The sequence below is a fragment of the Sardina pilchardus genome, chromosome 24 (genome assembly GCF_963854185.1).
Source record: "Sardina pilchardus chromosome 24, fSarPil1.1, whole genome shotgun sequence".
Taxonomy (NCBI): domain Eukaryota; kingdom Metazoa; phylum Chordata; class Actinopteri; order Clupeiformes; family Clupeidae; genus Sardina; species Sardina pilchardus.
In genome coordinates, this window is record NC_085017.1 from 13,916,432 (window position 1) to 13,929,711 (window position 13,280).

The following is a 13,280-nucleotide window of genomic DNA, read 5'->3' on the forward strand; positions in this document are numbered from 1 at the left end:
ATGGCTATGCTGGCACCCCATGGCCCCAGTGTAATCTCAACTGGTCTCAAAGCTTATTCTGTATCTTCAAGGAGCTAATTGCTGGGAAAAATCTGCCTTTCTTTAAATAAATGCCCTGTTCCTTCTAAGCCGCACTGTTCTTACTCAGCAGTACTTTTCAAAAAGGCTGAAAAAATTGCTTAAAGGGATGAAAATGGCAAAAAAAAAGGAGAAGAGAAAGTGTTTGCCCTGTGACACAACGCTGATTTGTAACTCCCTTGAGTCCGTGTTCTCTGCAGAGCAAGCTGTCCTCCGTGCCCTCGGCCTTGAGGACAGGCTCGCCGTTTTCAGACTCGGGCGCCTCGGAGAGCGGAACCCCCAAAGCCGCAGGAAGTGTGGAGGCCTCCCCCCTCCACCAGAGGCTTCAGGGAGCGGTGGACAATGAAGGTCAGTCTGCCAGAGGAGCATGCAACCATCACCAGAAACACACATGTCAGCACCTGGGTTACTTACAGTATGTATGTCTGTAGTAAAGTAGTCCATTCATCATCCATTGACATGTACGTACTGTATTTGTATCAGGGGGAGGCCACATACCCCTTCATATTGACCTGCACTCATCTTCAGGACTTATACTGTATGTTAAGCTGACTATGAAGCAGGCACACGGCTTCCATGGTTGCTTAAGATTTGGGTTATTTGAGATAGATAGATAGATAGATAGATAGATACTTTATTGGTCCCCAAGGGGAAATTCAAGAGTCAGGGTTCATACGTTTTTAAAAAACCTGGAAAAGTTATGGAATTTGAAAATGCCAATTTCCAGGCCTGGAAAGGTTTTGGAAAACAAAAAACATCCCAAAAGTTTTGGAAAAGTCATGGAAATTTGCTTCACCCAATTCAACTCAGAAACATATCTCATTTGGGCAGGTCATGTCTCACACTTGTGTCAAAACCGATTGGCAAACTTTTACGTTTTGAGAGCATTCCCAAGTAACCATCCCGTTATCTCATGCGTCATATCTATTATTAATGTAGCACTAGTTGATGTGAGGTTTTGAGAAATATAAGGTCATGGAAATTTGTGAAAAAATCATGGAAAAGTCATGGAAATTCTCTTGTGTGAACCCTGAGAGTCAAGTCTGTTAAAACTTCAATTCAACTGTCATTTCTCTCCAGCTTTGTTCCTGTGTGTGCACAACAACACCAATGTCATGTGTTCCCTTTCCATTGAAGCACAAATCCTCATTAAAGATTGATCATGTATTCATACTGTAAGGTAGCTTGGACAGGAGCATCTGCTAAATAAATAAATGTAAATTTAGCCTTGAGGAAAACATTACACCGAGGTTGCATCATCCAGGCTCATCATCCTAAAAATGTGCTGTATGAAATAATGAAGTCAACTGTCCTCCTCTTCCTCCTCCTCCTCCTCCTCCTCCTCCTTTCTCCTTGTCTACTTTGTGTAGGTTCCCCTGTAGTCTCCAGCCCCTCTCTCAGTCAAGAGGACAAACCTAGCATAAGGTGAGAACAGGAAGGTGGCCTTGTGTATTGTGTTTCTTGTATTGTTTGAGGACTGAATTCTTCTCGAATATATTTAATATCAAATTTTTATCCACTCTAATTTATTTTTTATTTCTGATGTGTTTTTATCCCCAAAGGTCCTCTCTGCGGGGGAGCAGAGGACTAGACAGGTGAGATCTGTTTGTTCTTCTTTGGTGGCTTTGTGTCACGAGCCCCCCTAATCTTGTCATTGTTCTCAGACCACCGGGACTGAGGGCCAGGTAGTTATTAGGGAGGCTGTGGGATTCTGGCTCAGAACACAGGGCCAGCATGGCCTGCCTGCACTGCCTGCGATGTGGCCCGAAGTGATTCATTGTGACTCAGCAGAGTTGCATTGTATTGCCTCAGAAACATTTCACTGTTTCATCCCCGCACACACACAGCACTGCTACCCCCCCCCCCCCCCCCCCCACCACCACATTACCCCCACCCCGCCCCACACCCAAATCCGCTCGCCCCATTCACAAACAAGCAGCGTGATGGGGCATGAATAAACATCATCCTCCGTGGAAAGCAGTGCTTTGTTCAGAGCGACGTTGAAAAAGGCGCCGTCGCAGGATTGCCGAACTCCCGGCAGCAGCGGCAGCCTTCTGTCAATAAGCCCCTCTCGCAGCTCGCCTTTGAGCTCAGGAAAGCGGTGGCTCGGCAACAGCAGTAGAAAAATGTAGTTTTCAAAAAAAAAAAAAAAAACATTTAAAATTGTAGTTTTCCGTCACACTGCACTACGAGAGCTAATGGAGCATAGAGGACAGAGCCCAATCTCTCTCTCTCTCTCTCTCTCTCTCTCTCTCTCTCTCTCTCTCTCTCTCTTCTCTCTCTCTCTCTCTCTCGCTCTCTCTCTCTCTGTCTGTCTGTCTCTCTCTCTCTCTTTCTCTCTCTCTCTTTCTCTGTCTGTCTCTCTCTTTCTCTCTCTCTCTCTCTCTCTCTCTCTCTCTCTCTCTCTCTGTCTCTCTCTCTGGCCAGATGGATGGCTGGCTGCAAGGCAGACACCGAAACGCCCACCGCGCTAACAGTCAGTCAGTCACACAAGGACACAAATAGACAGGACTGCAAGGGAGAGAGCAGCTGCTGACCGAACCAGACCAGACCACAAACACACAAACACGAACACAAACACAAACACGGCAGACAACACAAAGTGACGCAGGTGCGCCGAACAGCCCCTCTCTCCACTCCGACCTCCGACCCCTCTGAGAGAGGACGGGACGCCCCCTCTGGGACGCCATTATGCAAGGCTGGCCATTGTGGGTGTGATGTTCAGCACTAGGGGGCATACACCTTTAAGAACACAGGGAGTCATGGGATAGGAAAACAGAGCAGGCAGGAAGCCGGGAAGTTAGACTGGCAATCGGATTGATATGCACGTTATGCATGAGCTGAATAAACACGCCACGTTACGGCTATAAGAGAAAGCGTTGTCTGTCATCTTTGGGAGCAAGAAGAGGAACATTACAGTGGGCATAGAGGGGTCTTTGGGGTTCTTGGTTAAATAATGGATTGACTTGAGTGAGAGAGGATTTGGATGCTCACGGCTGAAAGCAGGCAGACAGCGGGCTCGTATAGTGTTGGTATTTGGAGACAGTGTTTACATACTGCGGATTTTTTATGAGTGTGTATACTATTGACAGTTTGGTGGTGGGAAATGTCCTGCAGGGTTTTTGTTTGCTAATGACATCCTGTTGTTTTCTGTTGTTTTTTCGGTTTTTAATATGAGCCCAGTGGGAATCTCCTTGTGCTGCTTTAACACAAATGCTATTGAAATGTACGCAGCGTTTTTACTGTACTTTGATTAAAAACATCTGGGCACATCTGGGAGTTGTGGTTGAAGAGTTTCCATTTCCGTGTCTCCCCCTCGGTGAACATTCTGTTCTATCCCCCCGCAGCTCCGTGGAGAACAGCCCCGAGAAGCTGAAGAACAAGGTAGGAGGATCCTCCCAGTTCCACCCTAAACACATGTTGGTTCTCACGCACACACACACACACACACACACACACACACACACACACAGAGAGAGAGAGAAGCTGAAGAGCAAGGTAGGTGGATCCTCCCAGTTCCACCCTAAGCACATGTTGTTTCTCACGCACACACACACACACACACACACACACACACACACACACACACACAGAGAGAGAGCGTGTGAAGCATGTGTGTGTGTGTGATTCAGCCATAATGTGCAGACTAAACCATGAGATGCTTTTCCTTTAGAATAGTTTGATAAACTGCATCTTATTATTTAACTTCAAATTCAGAAACTATACTATGAAACTACTCAGTGTACTCATAACATGGAATAAATCTTGACAGACAGACACAGACATTCAATAGCTAATTTACACTTAGGCCTACATGATGCTACATGCAATAGTAGGTTAAGAAGTCATTCATATTTCTTATTCTCACAATTATGATAGGCAATATACAGTGTGTGGGCAAATCTCATGTTTGATATGTCAGCTTTAATACAAGCATACTGTGTCTATGCACTGTCCTCTTGAACATAACATACTCAATCAAGACAGTGCTGCCATACTGTAGACACCAGCTCAGACATTCACACTGGTGTTAGTGATACTAATGATTGCCCTCATTTTGAATATTAGCGCTGTTCCTGAGGGTTTAGTTTCATCTGATGCCTTCTGTCTTCTGACATTTTCTTTCATGAACCCATATGTCCTTGGCACCATGTTCCTCTTTTAATAGTTTTATTCATTGGCCAAGCCAATCAATGTCAGCACCAAACTGCACATGCACCTTACAAAATCACTGAATCAGCACTTCAGTCAGTCAACTGGGATTTCAACCTCTGGAAAGATTCTGTTTGTTTATTTACACACATAATCCAGTGAGGCGTCAGTAATACAGAGATGGATCAAATCAAGACTGGTATATTCAGTCGTTTGATCTCTATATGGATGGTACGTATTTAGTATAGTTTCTCATCTCTCTCTCTCTCATAACAGGTGAGACCCAGATGGATTTCCTAATAAGTCTCAGTCATTAGGCTTTACTAAGAGTGGCAGAGTAGCTTCTCTCTGGTGTTTGGCAGCGCATATCCACTCTTCATTAGCCGAGGAAGACCTTGATTTCCATCATCGTTTTGATCAACTAAAATGAGAGCTTTCTCTCGGCAGAGGCGAGCGCAAGACAGAATCCCAAATGGAAGTGAGAGGGCGAGCATGTAGTGTGTGTGTGTGTGTGTGTGTGTGTGTGTGTGTGTGTGTCTGTGTGTGTGTGTGTGTGTGTGCTGTGTTGAGTGACGCATTAGCATTTCACACCGCAGATGGAGCTCTGCGTTTATTAGTTGCAATAATGCACTAATTTGTTTGTTCATTAAGCAAAACGAATGGTTATTGTGCTAGAAACAAATGCTCATTTGAATTTCTGTGCGCAAAAAAACTGTTGGCTGCTGTTTTGACTTCTGTTGTTTTCGTTCGCCTAATTCACTCCAACCCACACGGCCATGACTAGAGTGTAGACAGTGAGAAAACCAAGCAGGTTTATGTTCATATCCTCGGAGGAAAAAGGCATTTCAGAGCCGTGCTGACATCAAACAATGACAAATGCTGACACCTCTGTTTTTTTCCCCCTCCCTTAAGCAGCCAGAGCGCTTGTTTACAAGGGCCAGTGTGTGTGTGTGTGTGTGTGTGTGTGTGTAGGGCCAGCCTGCAGGCCCAGTCTCGCCAGCTTCAGGTCTTTGGCGGGCACGGTGCCCGGGCAGACATTACTGTACAGCTCGCTTCGCTTCGCTCCCCAGAGATACGCATACGCATCAGGCCACTGAAAGGCAAACCGCCGCTTAGATGTGTTCTTGTACAGTATATACTCACACACACACACACACACACACACACACTCACACACACGCACATACACACACTCACACTCACACACACACATACACACACTCACTCTCTCTCTCTGTTACACACACACACACACACACACACACATACACACACACACACACACACACACACACACACACACACACATACCCTTTGTGCCCCTATTCCATTGAAACTCTCCTTGCACACACACTTTCATATTCTCAGCACACACATTTGGTCTGTCAGAGGTAGGAGAGAGGTGCATAAGAAATTACACTCTGGTCAGCACACACCGTGTGAATTACTTAAACCCCTCACAGCCATAAATACAGCAACTATGTATTATCTATTATACACAGTTAGATTGGATAATCACAGTTGACTTAATCTTTTAGTTTGTAATTCTGAAATGTGCAGTGCTATTTCTGTTCTGGATTACTAAGGCTTGCTTATTTTTTTGGACTTTTAATTATTTGAGCTTCGTAAACTTTTAAACAGACCATCAATCAAAGAACTAATTACTGCAGTAACGGCTTGTCAGCTTTCATCAAACATTATTTCAGAGTTATTCGCCGCCCAGCCCTCGCTAATTGAAGCTGATAACTGCTCTGAGGGTTTGTTCTGATGTCGTGTCTGGCTCTCATGCACTGAGAGGTTTGTTGTTTATCTGTTGTTGTTATTTGTGTTCCCACAGGGCTCGGTGCTGAATGATGACCTCAGCGGGAGCAGCAGCGGGTCAGTGGAGGTCAGTGGGCTGCTGGCGGAGCCCAGGTTCTCTGAGCGCTCGCACACACACGTGCTGTCCTCAGATGAGGTGAGGGGGCGCACCATATACTCATCCATCCATCCATCCATCCATCCATCCATCCATCCATCCGTCCATCCGTCCATCCATCCATCTATCATCTATTCATTTTAGCCATTCATTCATTCGTTCATTCGTTCATTCGTTCATTCATTCATTCACCCATTCCTTCATTCATTCATTCATTCATAATTTGTTCATTCACCCATCACCCATTCATTAATTCATCCATCCATCCCCCTATTCATTCATGCACTTATTCTTTCATTAATGTAGTTCAGTGGTTCTCAAAGGTGATGCGGTGCAAGGAACAGGATGATTTTCTTTTTTTTGTGCCTATAGACAGACCGACATATGAATTAAAATAATATCTGATCCAGCGGACCGAGACAGATAATGTCATGTGGAACCAAAATGCGGAAAAAAACCCTGATTTTAACATTCCCATTTTGCCGAGTTGATGGGGTCAGGTGGGGCTAGAAAATTCCCCACCTCCAAAGTGGGAATGATGGGAAAAGTTGAGTGAAAGTGAGAACCACTGATTTAGTTAGTCACACTTTTATACATTCATATGCTGGTCCTATTTGTCTGACAATTGTGGGGACCTCAGAAATAGACATAGGGACTCCAATTCTATAGTACCCGTAATTTCCTGACTGTTAGCCGCGGCTTATACATTGATTTAGCAAAAATTTCTTCCGCTATGAGGTTAATACAGGGGGGCAGTTAATATGGTGTTAATATGGTTTTGTTTCTTTTAACTTCACATAAAACTCTGTCCAGCGGCTTATATGCGGGACATTACTGTAAGGATCATGTCATTCCTCCCTCTGTCTGTCACCTGTTAATCCTTTCACTCACTATAATGAACTCACAGACTCAAGTACTGTACTGTAGTCAATCTGTGACTCACATAGATGCTACAACTCGCTGCATTTGTTGTCATTCACTTGCTGTTCACTCCCCTAGTCACACTTCAGTCCCCCTTCACTCCTTCATCAGACATCCAGTTTCATCAGTCACACATTTCACACGTAAATCTGTTCATCTCTCTATTCTAATAGTCCTCACCAGCAAGGTAAAGGATTATCACGGTCGCCATGCGTTTCGTTCTCTCATCTCTCAGCTGAATCATTCGCACGTTCAGCCCTGTCAGGAATATTTTTGTCCTGTCCTCACAGTCACACTTTCAATCACTTCTCTCAGCCACACACTTACAGTAACACCTGCACCCACTGCATCACCGGCCTGGCGCCCCCTCGGATTCCTCCTGAGTCATGTTGTCTGATTCTTTGTTCTCCTAACTTGCTGTGTGTGTTGGTTTTGCTATCACTAACAAGCTTCCCTTTTCCTATTTCTGTTCTCACACTCCGCTCGCGTAGAGTCTGGACATGATTGATGATGAGGTGAGATTTCATCGGTGGTGGTTGTGCACTTGGCTTTTTTTTACTTCTGTAAAACACTTCCTCAGCCTCTAACAGCTGACGCCAGAGGTCATTGTTCATGATGTTATTCTGTAGTTATTTATTTTCGGTTCAGTGATTTCTATGGAATACTGAGGTAAGCATGGAACAATGAAAAATCTCACATTTAAATTGTTTTTCAAGATTGTGTGAACAAGATGCTGCAGTACAACACTGCTGAACTATGTACAGTATTTATAAGTACTGATAGAATTTTTTTTTTAAATCCAAGGTGATGGGGATTTTACATCATGTATTGAGAATTGACTAATGTGTACCATAAATACATAAATATTTGGTCTATTAATATGCAACATTTCATGTCAAATCCAACTTTGTAAGTTCCATCTCTGAACGCGTTTTGTGGAATTCCCTGATGTTCCTTCCTGTCTTCGTCCGCACCGAAAGGTTCTCGATGACGGGCAGCCGCCGAAGCAGCACCACTGGCAGAACCAGATCATCCCCGACTGGACCTGCCAGCAGGTGGGGCGCTGGCTGACGGGCCTGGGCCTGGAGAAGTACATCCCAGAATTCACTGCCAAGAACGTAGACGGGGAACAGCTGCTACAACTGGACAGTGCTGCCCTGAAGGTAAAGCCAGAGAGGGTTAAAGCGGAGCGAGAGGCGCAAACATTCGACCATTTCCACGTTCTGTGTTCGCAAAAGGGGGGGGGGGGGGCGAAATCCCCCTTTAAGCAGACCTAGAAAGTGACGTTACATTCGAACTGAACTGCTTGCTAATCTGACAGAGATCGATGTCTCACTATGACGTCTTTGCGACACGCCTCTTTAAGCAGGCAGGAACTGTTCGAATTTTGCTTCCATAGAGATGCATTGTGTTGCTCTATCTGGTCAGTAATTAAGGATCTTCCATAGAGATGCATTATGTTGCTCTATCTGGTCAGTAATTAAGGATCTTCCATAGAGATGCATTATGTTGCTCTATCTGGTCAGTAATTAAGGATCTTCCATAGAGATGCATTGTGTTGCTCTATCTGGTCAGTAATTAAGGATCTTCCATAGAGATGCATTATGTTGCTCTATCTGGTCAGTAATTAAGGATCTTCCATAGAGATGCATTATGTTGCTCTATCTGGTCAGTAATGAAGGATCTTTGGTAAAGCCTGTATGGCCGCCACAGTTCCAGTGTGGCTGAATGGCAGCTACTGTAAATGACTGAATGACTCATTACTGGCTCTTGCTTCAGGTTCCCTCTGATGTGCCCAGTGTACCATGGAAATGCTGTGGCTATATTTGGTGTTGCATACTGAGCTAGACTTCTGCCCTAGTTTGATATGTTGAATGAGTCCTTGTTTGCTGATTCCCTGGCTCTGCTTCCATGGAAAACTTAAAACTTAACTTAAGATCTTATCTTGAACGTGTGTGAGTGTGTGTGTGTGTGTGTGTGTGTGTGTGTGTGTGTGTGTGTGTGTGTGTGTGTGTGTGTGTGTGTGTGTGTGTGTGTGTGTGTATGACGCATCTGTGGATGTCATATGTCTGAATGTGACTGCTTTGGTAATGCTAATGTGCTTGTGTCTGTGTGTTTGAACCTCACAGGATCTGGGCGTGGACTCTCCGTCTGACCGTGGCCTGATCAAGAAGAAGCTGAAGGACCTGAAGGCCATGATGGAGAAGGCCCGGCGCAACCGCGAGAAGATGGAGAAGCAGCGCGAGAAGCTGCGCAAGAAGGAGCAGGAGCAGCTGCAGAAGCAGACCCGCAAGTCCAGCAGGAGCTCATCCGACCCACCAGGGGGCGCCACAGACTAATGGCCCCCCTGGAACGCAGCGAGAGGAGGAAATGCCGCACTCCTGCAATTGGATTTTTACTAGGGCTCTGTTTCCATGTTTTGGGGGCTGATGGGAGATTGATCCACCAACAGTCATCATGTGGGTGAAAGCTGAACTGGAATGGAGACCTATGAAGTGGACCAGTTTCTCCATATCCCCTTCCTACACGTGAGAAAACTTGCTTCACCCCCCCGGCTGGAGGCATCGATTTTGGGGGTGCTTGTACGCACTAAACAGGGCTTCCATTTCTGGGTAGTAAAGCCAGATGGTCATTGCAGGATTACTGTAGTTGCTAGCGAGCTGACACCTGTCTAAATGAGAAACCAAACAGAATCAGGACTACATTTCCAGTAGTAAAAATGCTCTTTTTTTCCTTTTTCCTTCCTCCCTTGATCAGTCCTCTGATGTAGCGATTACAACCATGTTAAAAAAAAAGATTTGTCTAATTTATTTTGCTTTTTAAATTAATGTCTATTTATTTGTACTTAGGGCACCCGTAAAAAAACAACAACAACTTCATCTCCATTCATCATATCAGGTTGAAATCTACCTGTACCAGTTGTCTATTAGATTCATCTCAAGCACCTTTTAGACATACTGACTGTGTACATATACAGAAAAAAAGTAATATATACTGTATACAATATGTATAAATAATGTCTAACGTGCCATTTTCTACTGTAACACAGGTATACATCTTGTGCTGACCAATGGTTTTCTGAAGTCCTTAATGAAGTTTTTGTACAGAGCACGCAAAGGTTTTAGTAGCCTATTAGTAAACCAGTGGACCACATTGTGCGTCTATCGATAGAAGCCATTCATCTAACGGTGATTTAGTGCGTCTGAGGTGGAGGCTGATTTTGCTGCTTCACTGAATCGAACTGGAGACCTTGTCACACTTGATAAAGTCAGCTCGACTAAGTACTGGTCTTGCAAGGGCATCTGAATGTCGAAGGTGCACTTAAGGGGCCAAAAAGATGATTCATCTCGCAAGTGTTGGAGGGTCTTTCTGCCTCGTTCTCCATAGAAAACAACTGAGCTTGATGTAAAGATGATGTGAACAACCTCTGCTAAATGCAGCTACACTGTAGCTCCACTGTTCCAAGTTCCACTGCTAAGGAATATCTGGATGCACCAAGCTGGACTTCAGTATGTGAAATACAGAACTTTAAGAACAAAAAGAAAATATAAGAAAAACAAAAATCTTCCATGAATGACCTGTGCTGCTTCAACTTCATTGCTACCTGCCTACCTACCATTGTCCCTGACATGTCTCTCGAACTCTATTAGACCCAAGTGCTGCCTTTTTTTAAAAAAAGAAGAAAAAAAGAATCTACTGTAGAGATTTTACTTGAACCTAGCCATGTCCCTCAGAGCGTGAGAACGCGCTCATAGGTTGCTCCTAATGTCTTACCCATACAGAGCAGTCCACAAACGTGCACTTACTACTTACAGAACACGTGTATATAGTCCTCCTCATAGTAATTACACACTTGTTGGACAGACTCAACAAGATTTATTTAGAAAAGAATCTATTTCCCCATCAACGTTGTTGTGCTTTCTTCCATGTCACTCACATCGCAAGGCTCCTACAGTGACAGTCACACACACACACACACACACACACACACACACACACACACACACACACACACACACACACATACATACATACACATACACAAACTTAAAATAATACAGATAGTAAGTAACACATTCAAAGAAAGAAACAACAAGATTTTTTTATTACAGATATTCTACACACTGGAATGACCTATAACTGACATTGTTCATCTATTGTAGACTATAGTTTATTAATATGTGTACATATACTACAATATATTCAAATATACTGTATTATGCATAATGGGTACATGTAAAATGCAGTCCCCCTTTTTACTTTTCAAGTAGCCTAATATTAAATCATCCGTTCTCACTTTTTATTCAAGGATTCAGAGGTTTTAAATTGGTGGTATATATTTCTAGACTTTTTTTGTATATTAGCCTTCACTTTTGAGTAACAAAGAAGACATTTCAAAATTGTATGTCAAGCCCTTTCTCATATTTAGTATGTTTACTGTATGGACTCTCCATACCTCACTGTTTGTTACATCCATAGTAGACAGACCTAATCAGAGAATTGGTGTCATTGTGATCCTTAAGTGATCACGCTAGTCCCTCAAAAGGCCCAAATCTCAATTATTATTTATTATTGTCAGTAATTTATTCAGTTAGATTTATGCTCAAGTTTTAAAAATCAGTTTATTAGTGTATGTTATTTTTCTGTCATAATAATGTTATGCCAAAAAAATGATTTAATTGTTGATATTTTCATAATAATATATAATTGTGATAATTAGCTATGAAACATGAAAAGGTTTCACATCAACCCCAATGTGAGATTTAAAAAGGCTATCTGTGATTACAGTAGGGAAGGACAGTAAAAGCACTCTTTCCCTAGTTCAAAACTGTGACTCCAATTTACTTACTGTAAGCTAACTCCCAGAGACCCAGAAAGCCCTTCACTGTACTTAATAACACACATGTTAATCTCTAGCACTATCTACATCACCGAGAGAACACTAGTAGAGTATTAACCCTGGAATTCCTCCAGTCTTTTTCTACTCCATGAAGTTTACAGCAATACTGTCCCTATCCTGTAAAAGCCAGTTGTGTTTTTTTCTACTGCATACCTGAGATGTGTGAGTATGTGTGCGTGTATGTTTCTGTATACGAAGTGGTGAGATAAAAAATTGGGCTGAAGGGTTGCTGGTGTTGTCCAAGAATGTTTCTAGTCGTGGGGATAATCAATGGTACTGAGCAGGGTTTTGAATGAGGGTCAGTTTCTGACCATGTTGCAGAGATCTACAATACTGTACAAAGCAGTAGGCATATTTGTCTTTTATTTTACAGTTTCTCTTTTTTGCATTCTCTTACATTACGAAGGCATCAGAATGGCAGCTACTGTATCTGTCACACACACAAAAATTGTACCTGATGCTGTCGTCTGATTGTTTATCTTTTTTTTTCTCTCTCTTATTTCTTTCCATTTTGATTTTTGCTTGTTTATCATTGTTGTTTACCCCGATGGAGTAGTTCCTATGACTCAGTGGGAAGTATTTGGAGCCAGGCCGCGCGCTCTGATGCGTACCTAAAGCATGTCGTGCAACTGTAAAGACTGCCAGACGAGACGGTCTGCTGAACAGTACGATTTTTTCCGTTATTGTCTCACCTGCATGAAGGAATCCCGGGTGCCATGTTTGCCCTGGCTGTACTCCAGAGCCAAGTCCAGTCCCCCCCCATCCCCCCCAGCCCCCTCCCTCATTTTTCTGTTTTGTGAACGTGAGGCGGAGCTCCCATGGGAGGCCGCTGCCTTATGTTGCTGTGTATATACACCTCCTCCAGATGACATTGCAGTCAAAGAAATACAATGAAACTTCATTCCAGAAACAAAGACTTGAATCTGTGTTTTTTTTGTGCTTTGACCAACTGTGCAAGAAACTACATACATACACACTGCACAAACACTCAGAACTACATACAGTACATACACACAACTACATACATACATACACACTGCATAAACACTCAGAAACTACATACATACACACTGGACAAACACTCAGAAACTACATACATACATACACACTGCATAAACTCTCAGAAACTACATACATACATACACACTGCACAGTTTTGATTACCGTAATTTCCCGACTATTAGCCGAGGCTTATACATTGATTTAGCAAAATTTCCTCAGCTATGAGGTTAATACATGGGGCCAGTTAATATGGTGTTAATATGGTTTTGTTCCTTTTAACTTGCATAAAACACTGACCTGCGGCTTTTA

At 43.3% G+C, this 13,280-nt stretch overlaps 1 protein-coding gene across 1 annotated transcript in view; it reads left to right on the forward strand.

The window, feature by feature from the left end:
• Window positions 1-12,823, forward strand: part of ppp1r9a (protein phosphatase 1, regulatory subunit 9A) — a 53,491-nt gene extending 40,668 nt beyond the window's left edge. The window contains exons 13-19 of the mRNA XM_062530142.1: window positions 279-426; window positions 1,449-1,503; window positions 1,641-1,673; window positions 3,426-3,462; window positions 6,068-6,187; window positions 8,050-8,232; window positions 9,199-12,823. Coding sequence (XP_062386126.1) covers window positions 279-426; window positions 1,449-1,503; window positions 1,641-1,673; window positions 3,426-3,462; window positions 6,068-6,187; window positions 8,050-8,232; window positions 9,199-9,408 — 786 coding nt within the window. The 3' untranslated portion in view covers window positions 9,409-12,823. The remainder of the gene's footprint in view (window positions 1-278; window positions 427-1,448; window positions 1,504-1,640; window positions 1,674-3,425; window positions 3,463-6,067; window positions 6,188-8,049; window positions 8,233-9,198) is intronic.
• The last annotated feature ends 457 nt before the right edge of the window (window positions 12,824-13,280 follow it).